General features: G+C 40.1%; 1 protein-coding gene, 1 long non-coding RNA gene and 1 pseudogene across 2 annotated transcripts in view; 1 reads left to right on the top strand and 2 right to left on the bottom strand.

Annotated features, from left to right (window-relative positions):
* Window positions 1-14,577, bottom strand: part of XNDC1N (XRCC1 N-terminal domain containing 1, N-terminal like) — a 65,217-nt gene that overhangs the window by 26,421 nt on the left and 24,219 nt on the right. The window contains 3 exon segments of the mRNA XM_077113739.1: window positions 907-1,015; window positions 1,748-1,875; window positions 12,990-13,062. Of these exon segments, the coding sequence (XP_076969854.1) occupies window positions 907-1,015; window positions 1,748-1,875; window positions 12,990-13,062 (310 nt within the window).
* LOC143644567 (uncharacterized) lies at window positions 474-14,448 on the top strand. The gene is made up of 3 exons (XR_013156754.1): window positions 474-1,632; window positions 13,830-13,942; window positions 14,281-14,448. It is a non-coding gene; the product is annotated as an uncharacterized LOC143644567 (long non-coding RNA).
* On the bottom strand, window positions 10,116-11,296 carry LOC143644564 (large ribosomal subunit protein eL34 pseudogene; annotated as a pseudogene).

The raw sequence follows: 14,577 nt of genomic DNA, 5'->3' as shown, positions 1-14,577 counted from the left end.
CTTCCCTCATCTGGGTCCCATTTCTGGTGGTAAATCAAAAAGTAGATTGGCCCAGAAGAGCAGCAGGAATATTCTAGTAAATGGGATTTGTCCAGGGTTCCATAGCCAGGCCTAGAACCATTCCTTAATCAAATAGAGACTTTATCATCTGTTTCCTATAATAGTTCTGTGTGCAAGTAGGGGAAGGTGGGGTTTTCATTCTCAGTAACTAAGGGTTAATTCTGGGTCCAAGATAAATAACTTGCCTAAAGTCAGACAGCAGCACTGTTAATCAGTCATATTAACATCAGGAGCCTGCAAAGGATTCTAAGAGTTAAGTTATGGGATGCTAGATGCCAGTTTCATGCTCAAAAATTACTCTCACCTTCCCAGTACATCACAAGTTCTTATCTGTCAAGCAGTATTTTTCTCTTCACTGGACTTCAATTTTCCTTTTAGGAAAATGAGTACAAAGATGCACTTCCCTCACCAAAGGGGAGAAATCCTGGATCATGTCCCAAAACCTAGAGAGATCACTAATTTTACCTCAGAAGGCACAAAGGGGAAGAGGACAGTGGTGTCCTTGGAGAACTGGATGCCATGGTGACAGAAACCTTGACAACTGGGAGTGGGGAGTAAGTTGGGCCCAGAGGTGCCCTTAGGCATACTCCTGAGAGAATATGAATGGAGGAAAGGAGGGAAAAAGGTTAGGCCTCATCACCCCTTCTCAGCTGTCAAAAGATCCACTCCCCATTCTTAGTCACGTTCCAAGAGGGGATGGAGGGCCAAAACAATACGGCTCACGCCTAAGGGACCTCCCCACAAATGCTGGCATGTTCTTCTACTTCTCCTGCCAAGAACTGAAACTGGCAGATTGGGCACTGGACCCAGGAAGCGCGTGGTGAACTCTTTGGGGAGGAAACCCACAGTACAGACTGGGATGCAGATGGTGATGAGGAGGGGGAGGCTTGGTGGGGCGGGGAAGTCTCTCCACAAGTGGCAGCGTGCAGGGGAAGAATTTCAGTGCTGAAGAAGCCTAAGAGGGAGAAGAAAGTAAACAAAATTGTGCCAGCTACCAGGCAGGATGTTACCTCAAGGAGTTGGAAAGGAGCATCTGTTATAAAAAATATAGCTGTTTATAGAGGAAATTTATCATAGTTCATTATTTTATACCTGAAAGACATTATCCAGTCATATGCCCAGCAAACATTTACTGAGTATTTAGTGTATGTCCAACACTGCTAGGAGCTAAAGGGTATAAACCCAGGTTTGCTCTTATGGAACATAGAGTCCAGTGACAAAGATAAGCTACGAACATAAAGCAGTGATGACACAAAGCAGTAAGTGAGAAGTTCTAAACCTAAGGGAATCAGAGAATTCAGTTGGGAGAGATTACCTGAAACCAGGGAAGACTTGAGAAATAAGTATCATTTGAACACTGACTTAGAAAATGAGTAGAATTTGGACACAGATGAAAACATTACAAAGGGAATTCTAGGTTCTCTCCAATAGTGTTTAATATGGTCTTATTTTATACTTCTCTGAGAGCAGGGCCATGTCCTTTTCTCAGCTTAGCTGATAATCTGAGCAAGTCTTGAATTTCAGTTGGCTAAAAGGATGGATATATATCTAGGTATTGCAGAGACAAAAGAGGTAAGGAGTTTAAATCTAAATGTTTCTTGGCAGCATTCTCAGATCTCCTATTCCTCCTTTAAGGGATGTTGAGTAGTTCCACAACCACCTTCAGTGTCCAAGCCAGGCAACTTACCTGAACAAATGGGGCACTGTCCACTATCCTGGATACCGCTATTTTGGGCCTGGAGTCGGTGGTGTTCTCTTTGCTCTGTCTTTGCTGTCGTCCTCCTGACAGACTGAGAGTTAGAGTTTAATAAAGGCCTATAAGAAAGAATAAAGAACAGCTTTTAGCAGGAGGTGGTGTTTGGAGGGTGTATGTGAGGGTAGTTCAGTGGTAGAATTCTTGTCTGCCATATGGGAGACCCAGGTTTGATTCCTGGACCATACACTTCCCAAACAAACAAAGAAATCAATAAAAACAAACAAAAAATTCAACAAATGGTGCTGCAATAATGGGATACTCACATGGAAAAAGAATGAAATGTGACCCTGGCATATAGCGTGCAAAAACCAAAAAGAGGTGATATCACCAGTTTTAAGGACTGAAGGAGGCTAGAATTAGGGCAAAAAAAATGTAGACTAGTTTACGTGGAGCCAGAAGCTCCAGGTTGGAATCCTGGTTTCCCCACTTAATGGACAGGCATGAGGGAAGCCACCTGACCTTTGAACATCTGAGAAGATACTCAATTACTGCCTCAGGTTATTTATTTTATTGTGATATGATTTATATCCCATAAAATTCACCCTTTTAAAGTGGACAATTTCATGGTTTTTATTATATTCATAATGTTTGTCTAACCTCACCACTCTCTAATTCCAGAACATTTTCATTGCTCTGAAAAGAAACCCTGTATCCATTAACAGTCATACACCATTTCCCCCTCCCCACAGCCTCTGGCAACTACTAATCTACTTTCTGTCTTTTTGGATTTGCTTACTATGGACATTCAAATAAATGAAATCATACAATGTATGGCAATTTGTGTATAGTCTTTCACTTAGTATAATGTTTCCAAGGTTCGCCCGTGTTGTAGCAAGTAATAGTACTTCATTCCTTTTTTTGGCTATTATGAATAAGGCTGCTATAAACATTTGTGCACAAGTTTTTGCGTGGACATATGTTTTTATTTTTCTTGTGTGTTATACCTAGGAGAGGAATTCCTGGGTCATATGGTAATTTTACGTTTCGGTTTTTGAGGAACTGGCAAACTGTTTCTCAAAGTGGTTGCACCATTTTAAATTTCCACCAGCAACGTATGAGGGTTCCAGTTTTTCCACATTCTCGTCAATACTTGTTATTGTTTTTTTTTAATTCTAGCTATTTTAGGGGATGTGAAGTCATATCTTATTGTGCTTTTCATTTGCATTTTCCTGATGGTTAATGAAACTGGGCATTTTCTCATGTGTTTATCAGCCATTTGTGTATCTTCTTTGAGAAGTGTTTTAGTTTCCCAGGTTGCTTAAGCAAATACCTTGAAATGGTTTGGCTTAAACAATGGAAATTTATTAACTTACAGCTTTGAGGCTAAAAGAAAATCCAAATCAGGGCATCCCTCAAGGCAATGCTTTCTCACTGAAGACTGTGGTGTTCTGGGACTGGCTGCCAGCAATCCTCGGCTCCTGTCACATGACAGGGCACATGATTTCTCTCTTAAGGGTTTTGTTGATTGCTGCTTCTTACTTCCTGTGGCTTTCTTTCTCAAATGTCTGAATTCATTCTACTTATGAAAGGCTCTGGCAATAGGATTAAGAACCATCCTGACTAAGGTGGGCTACACCTTCGTAAGTGAAGTAACCTCATCAAAATGTCCTACTTGCAATGGGCTCACACACATGGGAATGGATTAAGTTTAAGAACAAGCTTTTTTCTGGGGTACATACAGCTTCAAACCATCACACATGTCTATTCAGATCCTTTGCCCTTTTTTCAGATAGGTGTTTGCCTTTTTATTGTTGAGTTGTAGGAGTTCATTATACATTCTAGTCCATTATGGAATATATCATATGCAAATACTTTCTCCCATTCTGTGCATTGTCTTTACAACTTCTTGGTAGTGTCCTTCAAAGCAGAAAAGATTTAAATGTTCATGAAGTTCAATTTATCTATTCTTCTGTTGCTTGTGCTTTTGGTGTCATATCTAACAAACCATTGCCTAATTCAAGGCCACAAAGATTTACTCCTATGTTTTATTGTAGGAGTTTTATAGTTTTCACTTTACAATTAGGTGTGTGATTAATTCTGAGTTAATTTTTGTATATGGTGTGAGGTAGTGGTCCAACTTCATTCTTTTGCATGTGGATATCCAGTTGTCCCAACACTATTTGTTTAAAAGATTATTCTTTTCCCCCGTTGAACAGACTTGGCACCCTTGTCAAAAATCAATTGAACATAATTGTAGTGGTTCATTTCTGAACTCTCATTATAATCCAGTGATCTAAATTCTTTTTATGCCACTACTACACTGTCTTAATATCGTAAATTAGTAGTAAGTTTTGCAATTGAGATGTCTGAGTCCTCCAAATTTGCTTTTCCTTTTCAAGATTGTTTTGGCTGTTTTGGGTCTCTTGAATTTTCTTATGAATTTTAGGATAAGACTGCCAATTTCTGTAAGAAGGCAGAGACAGAGATATCATTTGATACAGATATCAAATGAATCTACAGATGAATCTGTAGATCACTTTGGGAAGACTTGCCATCTTTGCAATATTAAACTTTCCCAATCCATGAATATAGGATGCCTTTCCATTTATTTAGGTTTTCTTCAATTTCTTTCAGTATTGTTTTGTAGTTTCAATGTATAAGTCTTTCACTTTGTTAATCTTATGCCTAGATATTTCATTCTAATATTTTATGCTATTGTGTATGGACTTGTTTTTTAAATTAATTTTTACATTGTTCATTGCTAGTGTGTAGAAAAACAACTGATTCTTATATATGCAATCATGCTGATCTCATTTATTTGTTTTAATACTGTGTATGTGTATTCCTTAGGATTATCTACATACAAGATCATGTGATCTGCACACAGGTAGTTTTACTTCTCTCTTTCCAATGTGTATGCTTTCCATTTCTTCTATCTAATTGCTCTGGCTAGAATTTAGGGTAGAATGTTGAATAGAAGTGGTAAAAGCAGACATCCTTGTCTTGTTCCTGATCATGGGGGAAAGTTTTAAGTCTTCCACTGTATTACTCAGGGTTCTCTAGAGAAACAGAACCAACAGGAGATATTTATATATATGAGATTTATAAAGGTGTCTCATGCAACTGTGGGAATGGAAGAATCCAAAATCCATAGGGCAGGTTGTGAAGCTGGCAGCTCCCATGAAGGGTCTGGATGAACTTCACAGGAGAGACTCAATGGCTGAAGAAGCAGTGAAAAAGTCTTTATTCTTCCTTAAAAGTCTTCAATTAATTGGATTATTTCACTGATGGGAGGTACAGCTTAGTTGATTGCAGATGTAATCAGCCAAAGATTCAATCAACTGACTACTCATTTAATACAACAGCCTTCTGGTTTATCAACCAGCCACGAAATATTCTTGCAGCTATACACATCACCTTGGAACATCATTAATTTCCAAAGAGAACACATTAACAGACAAATATTTTGCATACAATACTCAACTGTCCTGCGTACAACCAGAAACATGCCATATGTCTCCTGAATAAGGTGCAAGTTCTTAGGTAACATTCAACCTTAAATTTTATGTCCTGTGACTTAAATACTATAATATGAACCATACAATTTATGTTAAATGATAAGAGAAAAACAGGATATTTGCTTATGTACAAATGTAAACATATTCATAACAAAATGGGGAGGAAATATTTATACAATCACAGTCCTCGTTTCTGTAACTGGTCACATGGTTGTAGTTCATTATTTATCACTACCTTCTTCTATTACCCATTTCATGTTCCCTTTACCCTCAGCAAGCACTTCAGCTGTCTCTGGTTCTCTGCCAGGTAGGGTGATCCAAACCTTCATTCCTGAAGTTTCTAGGCCATCGGTAGTCCTGCTTGGATAGGGGTGTTGCAGTTTTCCATTGACGTAAATCATAGGGTACGGTAGTACTAAGAAATGCTCTAGGGGATGATCTCTGGTATTTCAGGAAAACTCTTCTTTACCTCCATTGTGCAGTTGCAGTCCTATTTCCCCTAGATAGTCAGGATCAAACACCCCAGACAGAATAGTAATGCCCTTTTGGCCTGTTGATTCAGTGGCATGAGAAGCCTAAAGTGGCCAGGTGGCAGTATTAACTTCCAGTTCAATGGAATCATTGTTCTGTCTCTTGGTAGGAACATCCTCCTTTTGGAACTAAGACTTGTAGACCAGCAGAGCTTAAGGTTTCACGGACAGGAAGCAAAAATATTCCTAGTGGATCACTAGGTGATGGTGATTGGTGCCACTCCCATTTGCGTCTCTAGATTCCTGGACTTGTAAATCCTGGCTATGAAAGAAACTGCACCATACAGTGGATGCTAATTCAGAGCATACACAGCCTCCTGGAGAACACTGCCCCAGTCCTGCAAGGTATTGCTACTTAGCTGGCACTGTAAGTGGGTCTTCAAAAGACCATTACAGGGTGCATGGGTGGTTCAGTGTTAGAATGCTTGCCTTCTATGCAGGAGATGTGGGTTTGATTCCAGGACCACACACCATGCCCCTCAACACTGCCCCCCCCCCTGCAAAAAAGGCCATTCCACTATTCTGTCAACCCAGGTGGCTCTTTATGATGGGGAACATGGTAAGACCAGATAATTCCATGAGCATGTGCCATTCCTGCACTTCATTTGCTGTAAATTGGGTTAAGGAGTCATCAGAAGCAATGTTGGGTGGAATATCATGATGGTGGCTAAGGCATTTTCTAAGTCCGCATAAGGCAGTTTTTGCAGAAGCATCGTGTGCAGGGAAGGTAAACCCATATCCAGAGTACATGTCTATTCTAGTTAGAATCACTACCCCTTCTATGATGGAGGTGGTCCAATGTAATCAACTTGCCATCAAGTAGCAGGCTGACCACTTTGGGGAATGGTGCCATATCAGGGACTGAGTGTGGGTCTCTGCTGCTGGCAGATTGGACACTTAGCAGTGGCAGTAGCCAGGTTGGCCTTGGTGAGTAGAAGTTCATGTTGCTGAGCCCATGCATAACCTCCATCCATATTACCATGCCTACTTTGCTCATAAGCTCATTGGGCAATGGCATAAGTGGCTGAGAGCATAAGTGGATGACTTGTATCCACTGTCATCCTCTTAATTATTAAAACCTTCCTCTGCTGAAGTCACCCTCTGGTGAACACTCACATGGGACACGAATATCTTCATGTTCTTTGTCCACTCAGAAAGGTCTACCCACACACCTATTCTACTCTCTTTATCACTATTTTTCCAATCCCGGTTCTTCCAAGTCCCAGCCAAATGATTAGCAACAGCCTATGAGTCGTGTACAAAACACCTTTGGCTAGTTCTTCTTCTAAGCAAAATAAAAAAACAGGCACATGCTTGAAGTTCCACCCACTGGAAGGCTTTCCCCTCACCACTGTCCTTTAAGGACATCTCAGAAAGGGGTTGTAGTGTTATAGCTACATGTCATGCAGAACCATCTGTTAAGCCAGGCCTGAGTTTTCTCTTCCTCAATCAACTGACTATAAGGAACTCCCCAAGAAGCCATAGCTCTGGTCTGGGAAAGAGAAGGTAATGTGGCAGGAGTGTGTGGGGGGGTGCCATGGGCATTGGGACACTTCCTCATGTAACTTTCTTGTGCCTTCAGGACCTGCTTGAGCCCTATCTCTTATATACCATTTCCATTTTATGATACAGGGCTGCTGTGCACACCCAACTTTATGGCTTGGCGAGTCAGACAACAACCAGGTCATGATAGGCTACTCAGGTCTCATGGCAACTTGGTGGCTCATGGTTAAATGTTTAGTCTCTATTAAGGTCCAGTAGCAGGCTAAAAACTGTTTCTCAAAAGGAGAGTAGTTATCTGAAGCAAATAAAAGGCTTTGCTCCAAAATCCTAAGGGTCTGCATGATTCTCCTATAAGGGCCTGCCAAAGGCTCCAGACAGCATCCCTATTTGCCACTGATACTTCCAGCTGCATTGGATCTGCTGTATCATATGGGCCAACTGGCAGAGCAGTTTGCACAGCAGCCTAGACATGGCATAGAATCTTCTCTTGCTTCAGTCCCCACTCAAAACTAGCAGATTTTCTGGTCACTTGGTAAATGGGCCGGAGTAGCACACCCAAATGAAGAATATGCTGTCTCCAAAATCCAAAGAGGCCATTGGGATTGTGCCTCTTTTTTGGTCATAGGAGGGGCCAGATGCAACAGCTTATCCTTCACTTTAGAAGGATGTGTCTACATGCCCCATACCACTGGACATCTAGAAATTTCATTGAGGTGGAAGTCTCTATATTTTTGTTGGATTTATCTCTCCTCTCCTGACACACAAATGCCTTACCAATGAGTCTAGAGTAGTTGCTACTTCTTGCTTACTAGGTCCAATCAATACGATATCATCAATATAATGGACTAGTGTGTTCTCTTGTGGGAGGGAGAAATGATCAAGGCCCTTGTGGACACGACTGTAACATAGAGCTGGAGAGTTGATATACCCCTGTGGCAGGACAATGAAGATATACTGCTGGCCTTCCCAGCTGAATGTAAACTCTTTCTGGTGATCCTTACTCACAGCTACTGAGAAAAAAACATTTGCCAGATCAATAGCTGCATACCAGGTACCAGGTGATGTGCTGATTTGCTCAAGCTATGATACTACGTCTGCAATTGTAGTCACCACCTGGTTAAGTTTATGATAATCCACTGTCATCCTCTAAGACCCATCTGTTTTCTGCACAGGCCAAATAGGACAGTTGGATGGGAATCACCACTCCTGTATCCTTCAAGTCCTTAAGAGCGGTATCAATCTCTGTAATCTTTCCAGAAGTAGTTTTGCTTCAGATTCACTATTTTGCTAGGTAGGGGCAGTTCTACCATAAGGTGTAGAACTACCATAATAGTCCCCACTCCATGAGTCAGAGAATCAATGTGGGAATTTTGTCAGTTGCTGAGTATGTCAATTCCAATTATGCATTCTGGAACTAAGGAAATGAGCACAGAATGGGTCTGGGGATCTACTAGACTTACTGTGAGATGGACCTGAGCTAAAACCCCATCAATCACCTGATCTCCATAGGCCTCTCCTCTGACTTGCAGACCAAAGTGACATTTGGGTCTCCTGGAATTAGTGTCATGTCTGAGCCAGAGTCTAATAATCCATGAAATATCTGACCATTTCCATTTTCCCAATGTAGTCACCCTGGTAAAAGGCCATAGGTCTCTTTGGGGAAGGCTAGGAGGAAGGTTAACAGTATAAATTTGGGGCAGTATAAAAGGGTCCTTCCCTAAGGGTACCCGGCCCTCCCCTCATTCAAGGGGCTCTGGATCTATAAACTGTCTCAAATCTGGGGATTAAGGGGCTATGACTCTCTGTGTTTGCAATTCAAGTTATATTTCTGTTCATTTGACCTAGAATTCTTCTGCTTATACAGCTCAAATAAGAATTTAGTAGACTACACATCTATTTCACTTCTAGGTACCCCATGATCTACTAGCCAATGCCACAATTTCTGGGAGTCAGGTTATTTTGACTGCTGCTTTGAGTCTGGTGTCCATTATAATAGCCATATTCACCTTGTCTATGGTGATTAATTGTTGCCACATGGTTTCTGCCAACTCAGGATCTGATCATCCCCATCATGTTTAAGAATTCCAGCTTAGTGACAGCAGTTTCCACAGTAATATCTGACCTACAGAGAAGGGTGACTACAGAGCTTTTAAGGGTTGGTGGAGCTAGTCCCACAAATTTAATTCTCAAGGTTCTGGTGAAAGATGTGTCCTCTGGACATTCCTGCGTTGTGTGAGCAGGTCTTCCATTATGAGTGGATAAATCCACTCATTCCGATCTCTCTAAGCCTCTGGATCCCCTCATCTATATTATACTAGGACAATTCTGGCATTCTGTCCTTAGATAATGTCAGTCACATTTGGATCCATGTTTCAGTCAACCATCCAAACAAACTGTTAATGCCTTTCTAATCTCTCAAATTACAACAGTGAATGCAGAATCTCTGCTTAGAGGGCCCAAATTAATCAATTCAGCTTGATATAACTTTATATTCCTTCCACCATTATCCCACACCCTTAATATTCATTCCCACACATATTCCCCTGATTTCTGTCTATATAGATTGGAAAACTCATGTAGTTCTTTTGGAGTATAACATACCTCCTCATGGGTCACACTTTGTACCTCACCTTTTGGGGCCTGTTGGGACTTATATAAGCCTAATTATAGGTCTTGAAAAAAAGAGAAGTGGTGGGGGTGAGCCATAAAAAGAAACAGAAGTACCTTTCAAACCAATTACCTTAAGGCATTTCATTATTGTTTCATCTGGTGAAACAGGATTAGTTACTCCAGACAGAGGAGTGAGGGCTGTTTCCATAGATGAGGTGGTTACAGGGTTAGCAGGCACTGAAAGGTTCACTTAAATCTCATTAAGTGAAGGTTGGATGGCAGACTCCTCTGGGAAGACTGGAGGCTGGGAAGCTGTTTCTTCAAGGTAGGCTGGAGGTCGGGAGTCTCTTTCTTCAGGGCAGTCCATTATAGGTCTATCTAGCAATGGCTTAGCAGATTCCAGGGAGTCCATCTCCCCATCACCATCATTATCAAGCAAGATATCCCCATCCCATGTTTCAGGATCCCATGTTTTTCCAATGAAAGCCCTTACTTTAACAGCAGACACTTGCAAGGTTGAGATTTTTATTTACATTGTACATCTGCAACTTGCACAATGAGGCTCTGTGTCTGGTTTTCATAGATCTCAAGTGCGTCACCACAGGAAATAACATATTCCTTCAGAACAAACATGGAAACTTTTACATTGTTCATATGGGACTTAAGTTGCAAATTTGAAGCCTTCAGCTCATCCCTTCCCTTCATCACTGTATCTAGTGTATCTAACAACAACCAGCCAACATTATTATACCTCTTAATTTCACAAAACTCTGTAAAGGAGTCAAAAACACTCTCATCGAGAGCCTTGCCTCATAAAAGTGTACAATTAGCAGAATCTAACAGTGATATTTTGAGTATCTCTTTTGCCAACTCTGCCCATGGACTTTTGGTGCCATCTTGATTATTAGAAACAGAGTCATTAGTGCCTCTGAGTCTAATCAGAGTAGAAAACCAACTGTAAAAACCTATTTTTTTTTTTTTGCAAACAAGTCTTTGATTTTTATTATTCAAAAAAGCTTTCTATTTTTTAATTTAGCTTTCTGACTCTTGTGCTTGTGCCTTCCACACTTTCATGATTTTCTGCTCCTCAATCAGGAAAGCACACTTGATCCTGTCATGAACACATTTAGCACACATGGAATCACCATAGGCTTTGCTGACATGTTTTTTGCTTTAGATGACCTTATAAGAACTTTAGGCCTTACAGTATGAACACCCTGAAGTTGGCCTGGGCACAAGCCTCATGCAGATTTTGGTGCTTTTCCAACCTTCTTGATATGAAGGTAAACAATTCTACTGTCAGGGATCCAGGACGGACTACTTTTATTGGAAGTAGTATTGTAAGAGAACCTATGATGGTATGTCAAACACTAGACCATTTTGAATGCCTCTAGTTACTGCTCCCAGAACAGGAAAATAAAAATTTAGCTTTAAGATTCTGTTTCTCAATAACCACTCCTGGTACCAAGCTGTATTAGTCAGAATTCTCTAGAGGAACAGAACCAACAGGAAAGATCTGTAAATATGAGATTCATAAAGGTGTTTCATGCAAGCTTGGGAAATGGAAGAACCCAAAATCTGCAGGGTAGGCTGTGAAGCTGGCAACTCCCATGATGGGTCTGGACGAACTCCACAGAAGAGGCTCGCTAGCTGAAGCAGTGAAGCTCTCATCTTCCTTAGAAGTCTCCAACTGATTGGATTATTTCATTTGTGAGAGATGCAGCTTAGCTGATTGCAGTTGTGATCAGCCACAAATGTAATCAACTGACTGATCATTTAATAATACCAGCCTTCCAGTTTATCAACCAGTCATGAAATATCCCTGCAGCAATGGACAGGCCAGTGATAGCCTGACCAGATGACTGGGCATCATCACTTGGCCAAGTTGATACCAGAACCTAACCATCACATTCACCAGAAATAAGATTTTAGCTATAGGTATTCATAAATGCCTTTTATCAGGTTAAGGAAGCGTTTGTCTATTCATAGTTTGTTGAATGTTTTCATCATGAAAGGGTTTTAGATTTTGTTAAATACTTTTTCTGCATCTACTTAGATGACCATCATGAAGTTTTTGTCTTTTTTCTAGTAATATGGTATATTACATTGATTGCTTTTCCTATGTTGAACCAATCTTGTATATCTGGGATAAATCTGCCTTCAGATTTTTAATGCTTTCATTTCAGAATGTCTGAAATGATTCCAGGCAAAACAGAAATACCTTAGTATTTCAGAATCTAATGGATACAAGGAAAAGGGTATCAGGAATCTGCTGCCCTTCTTAATAAAAAAGGATCATCTAAGGCTGGCCATAGAGGGAGAATTAATAGAGAATGTCCATGTGGGAATTAGCTCTCATAGCCCCCAATTTTTGCTCCATTACAAAGATTCTCCTTCCATTTTAGTTAGCAGCAGTCAAGCAACACATTTTAAGGAGTACCAACTACATGCCAAACAATGTGCTAAAAATTGGTGCTGCCATACCACATTGGCCTCTGGGGACACCATTATTCCTTTAAATCAGGAATAACAAACTCAAAAGTCCTTAAACAGCTGAGCAGGTAATAAATTGAGAAATTGCTGGGTATAAGATTGGGAATAATGATGCCTGACAAGGCTAGGAGAGGTAAGCTCCATCTCAAGGAATATTCTTTAAAAATGCCATATACAGACAAAATAGTCCAAAGTCAGTCAGTGTGCAACCTCTCTTCCCTTAATACCTACCCCTTATAGTAGAGCCAAGATCAGGATACAACATTTAAATTAGATTTTACTAAAGGTCAGGAATGGCAGAAGGGTAAATACGTATGGGGTAATATGGATGTAGGTAATATAGTCGAGGAGATACAGTTTACTCTTCTTCAGATTCTGGTTCACTACAGTGCTGTCTCCTGGACTAACTCTAAGCCTGACGATGTGTAGAAAAGTACATCTTTTCTCTATTACATTCTAGTTTCAGACCAAGACATAAGGTTACTCTATAACCTAAATAAGTAAGAACAGGGGAAGGAGGACAGGTATAGGAGGGTATTGAGGTTTGGGGAGTGATCTGGGTCTTTCAGATTCACTTACCTTCGGTTCTGTACTTTCCGTCTCTTCGTTTTGCCCAACTCATTTTCCGAGTATTGTTCTTCTGATCTGGGCTCTGTGTGAGAAATGCTGATCAAATATAGCTCAGTAAGAAAAGGACATTCACATAAGCTGTTCCTTCTGCCAGGTATTGCTTCTACTCTCTTTGGTCGGTTCTTTCTCACTCTTCAAGTCTTGGATGAAATCCTAATTCCTATGAGGCACTTTCCTGGATTCTAAGTTAAATAGGATTACTCTATTTTACTTGGCTATGCTTTTCTTTTAAAGCACTTAACAGTTTTAAATTTATTCACGCATCATGGACATGTGTCTCCCCGTTAGGGTTAGGGCATTTTATTTTATCAACTGCAGCATCGCCAATACCTGGCACATAAAAGATGTTCAATAAGTATCTATCAAGTAACTGATAACAAAACCCATCAACAACCTTTTGTCTATTTTCTCAGAATTTACAAAACACTTAGTACAGCATTTAATATTTTTTAAAGTACTTTCATAACTCTACTGTCCAGACATAGTGAATGCCCCCAAAAGATTAATCTCCTTCCATTTCCTTTTACTTAAAAAAATAAACTACATCTTTTCCCATGTGGTAGGTAGCATCTGAAACGACTCTAACTGATTCCTGGCTCTGGCATTCATGTCTTTGCGTAATCTTTTTCCTTTCAGTGTGGGCTTGACCTAGTAACTAACTTGCTTCTAATGAATAAATATGGCAAAAATGATGGGATGTCACTTCTGTGATTAGGTTACAAAAGACTGTAACAACTGTCTTGCTAATACTTTCCTTCTTACTGTGTTTCTCTCTTGCCCTCTTGCTAGTTCACTCGATGGAGCAAGCTGCCACAATGTGAGATGCTTTATGGAAAGGTTCTCATGGAAAAGGAACTAAGGGAACTATCAAGTTCAACTCCAAGATCACAAGGAATTGAAAGGTTACTATCAACCACAGAGTGAGCTAGGAAACAGATCTTTCCCAGCTGAGCCCTGAGATGACAGTAGTCTTGTGAAAGACCTCGAGCCAAAGGACCCAGTCAGATTCCTAAACCCCAGAAACCATAATGTTTTATGTTCCTAAGTTTGAGGGTAAACTGCTATGCAGCAATAGATAACCAAGATACCCTATTTCTGCAATGAAATGATATTCTCTATTTCACTAAGTTTAGTCCTTTGAATCAACAGATAAGCATTTCCTTTCATAAATTTTTCCCAGTGAAACAATGAATCACCTGATTTTCAATGAGAACCCTATATGTTTTCTCCCTTTTGCTAGTTGGAAATATAAAAAGAACAAGAGATTTGGACAAAACAAAAAGAACAAAAGAACAAAATCCTGGCTGTCTCATTTATTAGATGTGTCTCAAGATATTCAACCTCTGAACCTAGATTCTTCTGTAAAATGAGGAAACAATATCTACTTCACAAGTTTGCTGTGAATATTAAATAAGATAAAATTAGTATAAGTTTCTAGCAATATCTGATGCATAGTAGGAACTCCAAAATATTCTTCATCCTTCCTTTCTCTGTGATAAAACCACACTATTCTCCTTATTTTATTTCTCTAATAAAT

The sequence above is a fragment of the Tamandua tetradactyla genome, chromosome 8, assembly GCF_023851605.1.
Source record: "Tamandua tetradactyla isolate mTamTet1 chromosome 8, mTamTet1.pri, whole genome shotgun sequence".
Taxonomy (NCBI): domain Eukaryota; kingdom Metazoa; phylum Chordata; class Mammalia; order Pilosa; family Myrmecophagidae; genus Tamandua; species Tamandua tetradactyla.
This window is presented reverse-complemented; position numbering and strand designations above follow the sequence as displayed.